Source organism: Triticum aestivum, chromosome 7A, assembly GCF_018294505.1.
Source record: "Triticum aestivum cultivar Chinese Spring chromosome 7A, IWGSC CS RefSeq v2.1, whole genome shotgun sequence".
Lineage (NCBI taxonomy): Eukaryota > Viridiplantae > Streptophyta > Magnoliopsida > Poales > Poaceae > Triticum > Triticum aestivum.
The window spans coordinates 8,891,681-8,899,876 of NC_057812.1; the positions used below are offsets into that span (position 1 = coordinate 8,891,681).

The 8,196-nt window shown below is 43.3% G+C and overlaps 1 protein-coding gene across 1 annotated transcript; it reads left to right on the plus strand.

The window, feature by feature from the left end:
- Window positions 1-2,495: 2,495 nt before the first annotated feature.
- Window positions 2,496-4,661, plus strand: LOC123149828 (SKP1-like protein 1). Its single transcript, XM_044569568.1, has 2 exons — window positions 2,496-2,971; window positions 4,246-4,661. The coding sequence occupies exons 1-2, from the start codon at window positions 2,627-2,629 to the stop codon at window positions 4,417-4,419; spliced, it is 519 nt and encodes a 172-aa protein (XP_044425503.1). The 5' UTR covers window positions 2,496-2,626; the 3' UTR covers window positions 4,420-4,661.
- Window positions 4,662-8,196: the final 3,535 nt, after the last annotated feature.

Consider the following 8,196-nt stretch of genomic DNA (forward strand, 5'->3'; position numbering starts at 1 on the left):
GTTAAAAATACAAATTTGTGTTAAATAATTCAAATACACGAGGTTACATTATTTGAAAACTATGCTAACATTTTATTACATTTAAAAAAATCACAAACACTTTTTTGAAACGCTTGAACATTGTTTAATTAATGTGGAAATCATTTTTATTGCTACGAATATATTTTTGAAATAGACGAGTATATTGTATAAAATTTTGGAAAAATGTCACATACATCTGTTTGAAACTCGTGAACATTTTTTAAACGTAACATACATTTTCTAAAAGTTGAGCGGGTGGTTTTTTACACTACATGAGCATTTTTCATGACGAACACTTAGAAAAAAAGTTAACTAAACTGATTTTTTAAATATATTTATTTATTTTTTTAAGAGTAAAAAGGAATAAAAACAAGTGGGAGATGTCAGCATGATGGACCCACATGACTATTGGACGGGCCTGCGAATGGGGAATAATCTTTCAGTGGACTATTGCATGACACAAATTCAGGCATCCCAGCCCATTGGGCTATCCTCTTTGAGCCCTCTCTCTTCGAGTGCCTACACCATCTATGTCTCGAAAAAAATCTATATCTATACCAATATAAAAAGGCCCAAGGGGGCAGATCCAATTAGTCTCGGCCATCAAATCATGTCAATCAACGACTAGGCTGCTTCAATGTCGAGCACTCAACACGTTTAGAGTGCAGTTAATTTCATGCCAAATACAATGCTAATCACATAATAACACACACAAAAATATCCTACTTAATATCGACATGCACTTAATATACTTCCAAATTAACGTGCATTACACGTACACATTGACTAGTATTAGAAACGCAAGTCATTTTGAGTGGTGACGGTACCTAGCGGTAGATCTCATGCCACTCGTATTTTATGAGATCCATGTGAAGCTATGGCCCACCCAGATGTATAGTAGTTGTATAGTTCTTGTATATCTTTCTTTTAGTTAAATCAGTGTCAGCTTAATGGGCCCAGAGGATCACCTTTTGTCATGGGAGATGCCCATGTAGCTCTCTTCTCTTTGTTTACCTCCCAAACAATGACCCTCATCATCCGAACACATGCACTAGATCAAAGCGCCTTAGAGCGTCCTCACCACTGCTCTTTTGTGGTCGTCAACACTGAACCCAGACGGCTTCCACCAATAGACAATAGCCATCATTAAGACGTGCCACCTAATTTGAGACGGCGAGTCGATGGAACGCCCAAGCTTGGATCACATGTCGATTAGCGCAAGCCAACCGTGACATTCGCATCCGAAAGCCGATAGTCATTTGAAAAGATGCTAGCCGGCCAGGGCCAGAGATGGCAAGAGGCCAGATCGTGTGCGTATTCTTGGTTGCATTTGGGACCTGCACCAATTTGTGAACGGGTCATCACTATTTCTTATATTTCATTGTGTAGTAAGTTGTGCTATTGGATTGTTTGATTTTGGCTTGTAATTTGGGTTATATATGTGTGAATATATATAAGGCTTTTTGACTTGCACGTTAGGATCCCGTTAGGTGTTCGAATAGTTTTGACCGTTGGTTTGAGAGGGTCTGATATAGTACATGCGGTTTCCCATGGTTTTGAATTTCGCCTTAGGACGAGTGTTACTGGCAACGATGATGTTCTAATTTTATTCAGCAACTTCGCACCTGTCGCACGCAGACGAAACTATTATACCGGTGGAATGAGCACCCATGTCTTATGGTGGGATAGAATATCACAAGAGTAGTCAAGGAGGAGCATCAAACTCTAACACTATGCCTAGCTCGAGAAGATCGAGAGCATCAACATGGCCACATTAGAACCCATGGGAAGGATGGAGCGAGAAAGATGTATGTCCATGTAAGAACGCACGAGACCTTTTACTAGTGTTATCATAAATACAACCTTCTTCATCACATAAACTTAAATTTCGGTGCCTATGACAAACTCTAGTGCTCAAGCAGAAGCCAAATTATGAAACCACAAATACAATGATTTTCCAAGATTTAACTTTGATCAACGGTTAATCCATCTATACGGCCTAAATTTAGCTTATGAATTATTTGCCCTCGCTTCCTTTTGACGTACGATACTCTACCACGTGTTGCCCAAACCACCCCTAATAAATTCCCCCAACCCGACCAAAGAAGCCCAACCCATTCAAGATCCAGCATCAAAGCACCCATCTTTCCTCTCTTTCCTTGCCGCCATCTTTCCTCTTCCTCATATTGCTAGGGATTTCCCGCCGCCGGCGAGGAGGAGGAGGGAGAGGTTGTGGTGATGATGGTGGGCGGTGGGACTGCTCGGACAGAGGAGGGCATGGGAGATGCGTCGAGGATCTATGATGACAGTGACGTACTTGCGGAGGTCGGCGTAGAAGGGCACGGAGGAGATGAACAGGGACAGGGTGTGTGTGTGTTCCTGGTGATTGTGGACGTTACGATAGGCAAGATATCCGTCCACGTGGTGCCCCCATCACCAAAATCACCTATAAATAAATACCCCGCCCGGACCCCATAAGCAGGCCCAACCCACACCGCAAGAAACAAAGCTCCCATCTTTTCCTCTTCCTCCGCCGTCGCCGCGTCTCCTCCCCGATCCCCAATCCCCGATCCGTCCGCCCCCACCCCCAGCCCAGATCCAGGCGATGGCGGCCGCGGGAGACGCCGGCGAGAAGAAGATGGTGACGCTCAAGAGCTCGGACGGGGAGGAGTTCGAGGTGGAGGAGGCGGTCGCCATGGAGTCGCAGACCATCCGCCACATGATCGAGGACGACTGCGCCGACAACGGCATCCCGCTCCCCAACGTCACCTCCAAGATCCTCTCCAAGGTCATCGAGTACTGCAACAAGCACGTCCAGGCCAAGCCCGCCGACGCCGCCGACGCCGGGGCCGCCGCGCCCGACGCGGCGGCGCCCCCCGCCGAGGACCTCAAGAACTGGGACGCCGAGTTCGTCAAGGTCGACCAGGCCACCCTCTTCGACCTCATCCTGGTATGGAATCCCTCGACCCCCCTCCTTGTAAACTCTAGATCTGCTGTTTCGTGATGCTGTTCCCCTTTTGGGGCTGGGGCTCGGATCGAGATTGGTCTGCCCGTGGATTAGATTGGACGGGCTACACGCGCCGTCGTCGAGCCAGATTAGATTCGAGCGGATTAGGTTAGGTTTACATGATTGGTCTGTTGCTTGTCCTACTCTGCAATCTGGAGATTGGATAGATTAATATCGTGAAAAACAGATATTTTATTCGATGTACACAGGGACCATTCCATGTTCTTGTGGACGTGGGAATAATTGATTGCCATCCATTTCAACTTGTTAGATGCACTATCATTGTGCCAGTTAATTGTGCGAGTGGTAGAGAATGTCAAGTTTCTCTCTGATTAACTTGTGGAAACATCAGAACACACAGAACAATAAATATATGCGCTGTTGTTTATCTAGCAATTGGTTCACTGTTAATTGTGCTTTTTACATAGTGATGCAAAATTACACAATTAAACTATTGTTTCAAACTTTGTATCCATGTCTTTACTATCTTGTCTAAACTTCTGGATCCAAATTTGCATGCCTTCTATCTATCACGGTTGCCTGATTATGGTGTACTAGCAACATTACATACATTGCATAGTGGTAGCTAAATTTCCACATATTGTGCCTGTTCTTGTGCCAAGCGATAGTTGCCAACTGTAAAATTCTGAGCTTTTCTGCAGGTCTTCAGTAGTATTGCTTTGAACTTGTTTTCTTACTGTTATGTTGTTTCTTGTTTCATTCTAGATAGGGTGGTATCTCAGATGTTGCATTTACATAATCCAAGACCATACATTCCTTACCCCCGATCCCATGTTCTGTCTTGCTTCACTGTTCCATATATATAGTGACAGCTGATACATACTGTTGCCAATGCGTTCAGAGAAGTGGTGCTTGTCATCTGAACCCATGCATGAATTTCCAAAACTTATCCATATGTTCAGTTATCATCTTTTCTGCAAGAATGTAGTAGTATCAGCTCTGACTCTGTTTTATCACAGTTATGTTATTTTCTTTTGACTGTTGATCTTGATCCAGTTGCGTTAGTCACTCATGACACCTGAACCCATGTTCTGGGCTTTGAATAGATATCTAATTGATGAATCCATGCCTTGTTTTGTATGTGTTTTTTTGCCGCAAAAACATTCATGTAGTATGTCTTAATTAGCTATGTTTTTGTAAATGAATGCTTCTCTCTGACATGATGCTGCTCTTTTTGCCCCTTTGGCCCCTCTCAGGCCGCAAACTTCCTTAACATCAAGGGGCTGCTGGACCTGACCTGCCAGACTGTTGCAGACATGATCAAGGGCAAGACCCCGGAGGAGATCCGCAAGACCTTCAACATCAAGAACGACTTCACGCCCGAGGAGGAGGAGGAGATCCGCAGGGAGAACCAGTGGGCCTTTGAGTAGAGGCGGTTGAGTAGAGGAGCATGTAGGTGATGCTGTCCGTGCTGGATGAACAATGCTTAGTATTCGTCATGTCTGCGTTTTAGCGCCCTTTGTTATGTCATGATAATGGTTTCATCGAACAGCCCGAGGTATCGCTCGTGTGAAACCCTGACCCTGTCGTCTGTCGTTGTTTGCTGTGGCGTGAGTGTGTAGACTTGTGGCACCGCTGTCGATGAAGAGGCCCTTCTGCCTCCTCTTGCTCTGCTCCGCTGATCCCAAATGTGGCCGTCAACGCCATTGGTTCGCTGCAACTAAACATATCTCTAGCTAGCTTAGATTCTAACCCCAATCGTGCTATCAATTATGGAGCCTAAGTACACCTGCACATGTGTGTTTATATACCTCAAGCATATTTAGTATCTTCATAATTCCCGCGCAAAGTTATCCTGCATGTGTTAATTTCCTTGCTTGATACATACATGCGGTTCATCTTTGATCTTTCTGATCATTGGACATACATGCACCCTTACTAATTGTTGCCGTATGTTTGTGTGATGTTTCTTTTTTCTCGAAAGATGCACACAACCTTCATGTTCATGTATGTGTGACATACTACGCTTAAATTCATGTTAATTAGGAAGCAGGTGCATGTGAAACCATGGAGCGGAGTGTGACTAATTGAGTTTCATTCTAATTATTTTTACATGAAAAACCAAAAGAATGATGAAGTCGATACAAGTCAACGTGGTAGAGATTGGTGAAAATCCAAGGAACAAGTCTTGGTCATGATAAACTACATGATTAAGCCATCGGTGCGACAGCTGTGCATGGATAGATAATTACCATTTGCACGTACTAGATGTGAATAATTAAGGAGGTCAACGGCTAGTTAGCGATATTTGTCGCATTTGCAAGAAAACGATTTGCGACAGATTATGCACATGTGTAAAGGACAATTGGGACGGAGAGTACATGCCAAGTATATATTTGAGCTATATATGCTGTATAAAGGTATACTCGTCAAAATTTTGATTGAGTTGGTTAATTAGATGGGATGCAAGGTCATTTCTTGATGCAACTTGGCCAGGATAATTATTGTTAGCTTGCATAACTGACTACAAAATTGAATAGCCAATGACAAAATGAAAATTAATGCGCAACTTGGATATGTGGCGAATGTGGGGCCACATCACACAGGATGAAAGAACATATGCAATTTGGGGTCACATGGCACACCTGTTCTCTGGTTTCTTACTCCTCGAAACTTTATGTTTTATTAAAAAAGAATGTATGATTTTGTAGAAAACTGACAAACATGCTTTATTAATCTAGATTGATACATTTTTTGAGTGACATGAGCGGTATTAGTAGAATCATGTACTTCTCTGGCAAAAAATGCGGGTCTTTTAGCATTTTTATTGGTTAAATATTTCTTGGTTTGGTTGTTTACTAAAAAAATAGTAGCATCAACAACAACAAAAATACAATATTTATCATGAGAAGTAGGTTCTATAATATATTTATTTTTATGAGAGCAAGATGGATGTTGGCACAGATGGTAAAAGTACCGTCTAGAGACTGAATTGATTGATACACGTAAAATGAAAATTGCAGCTTACCAACTTGATGATAATTAACGGCTTGACCTACGGAGGAGATGCATCATATGGCAGTAATTATAAGCAACCATAAGAATAGATTAACGCCACAAGTTGCATTAAACTGTTTGCTCTGAATTTGGTCTCCTTGTTGAGATTGCCGGTAGCCTGGTACCAGTTGAACGCATATATTGGCCTTACATAGCCCACATGCCATATTTCATCTTTAAGCTGAACTGAGATATTTGTATATATTATACAGATAGCTGACCGAGTGATATATGGATCGGAGATGCCATTACATGGACAGGAGTTGTAGTTTTGGCTTTCATGCATGGTACTCCTGTATGTTGGGCGGTCAATCTCAGTATTTTTTTTCCTTCTGATTATCATATGTACGGTCTACAACTCTACGGGCCATGCATGCATCCTCATGTTCTTGGGGTTTTTTTTTAATGCGCTAGATTTGTGAAAATTGTACCCGCGAGAAAAAGACATGGTCAAGTTTAGTTGTTAAAGTCATATGGTTACCCTTAAACAAATTATCATTATATCATATATATATGATGAGAAGTCATGCAGCCATGTATGTGATCGCCAGAGGTGTATATATAGAGCATATAAGTACTAGATAATTAGTGCCACTTGCAGGTATGAGCCAGTGGCACTATACAAGTAACATGCCAAATGATGATGATGAGCTCTAGACACAATCCCGGGTTGATGAACAACAAGGTCGACTGCTAATTAACTTTGTCGCATTGTTTGGAAGAAATGGTAATTGGGAACCAGGTGCCTGGTCTTTGAGATATATATCACTAGTAGAAAAATGGTCAAACGTGAAGCACATTAATGCCGGTTTGAATTTAAGCCGGCACTAATGTGACCATTAGTGCCGGTTCCAACAGCTAGGCGGGTGGGCATCATTAGTATCGGTTCGTGGGCAACTTTTAGTGCCGGTTCATGCCACAAACCGGTACTAATGAGGCTGTGTCAGGCTATGGTCAGGCTAGGGCTCCACGAAGACCGTAAAATTTCTAACATGTTCTGATATCATTTGTTGTTTTTCGGTTATGTACCTAATTGTTTAGAGAGCTAAATGGCCGTGAAATTGAAAATCACTACAAAATAAATTCTGAAAATGTTGAAACTTGGCATGGTATTATCATTTCACCCGCTTAGCATGTGTGAAAAAGTAGAGAGGGTCACGGCAAAAACTGGACACACTTCGTGTACAAACTGGACAAACTCTTTCGGAGTATCGGGGTTTCGGACGAGAACTCATCTGTTATACGGGCACTTCAATGTTTTTTAAACTTATTTGAACTCCGGACTTTTTTTGTGTTCAGTATGCAGCATTCAAAGCGACGTCATCAATTTCCAACATGTTCTGATATCATTTGTTGTTTTTCGGTCATTTACCTAATTGTTTAGAGAGCTAAATGACCGTGAAATTGAAAATCACTACAAAATGAATTCTGGAAATGTTGAATCTTGGCATGGTATCATCATTTCACCCGCATAGCATGTGCGAAAGAGTAGAGAGGGTCACGGCAAAAACTGGGCGCACTTCGTGTACAAACTGGACAAATTCTTTCGGAGTATCGGGGTTTCGGACGAGAACTCATCTGTTACACGGGCACTTCAATGTTTTTTAAACTTATTTGAACTCCGGACTATAAAAAAAATGTTTAGCGCGCTGTCCAGTGGGCCTGCCAGACCTAGGGTGTGCAAATGCAGGCCCAGAAGGGCCAGCAGACTCACAGGGCAGCGCGCCCTAGTTAGGCCCAGAAGCCTGCTATATAGAGAAGCTCGAAGGAGCAGCCGCGGCTGGGTTTATAAACCAGTGCGATTGCCCTTCGCTCGGCAAGGTGGGACTAAATATTGTGCACCGCCGTGGCAGCGCACAATCATTAGTACCGGTTGGTGGCTCCAACCGGTACTAAAAGGGGGGTCTTTAGTACCGGTTCGTGGCACGAACCGGTACTAAAGGGGTCGTTTCCCGCCCCTTGGCCTGGCGAAAATTGGCCTTTAGTACCGGTTGGTGCCTCCAACCGGTACTAAAGACCCCTCCTATATATATGGCACTTACAAAAAATCAGTTTCATCGACCACCAGTACTTCTTCTCGATCCAATTTCTTCGCCGTGCCCGTCGCCCATCGCGCGTCGCCCTCGCCGACCCCGCCGCCCGTCGTCGCC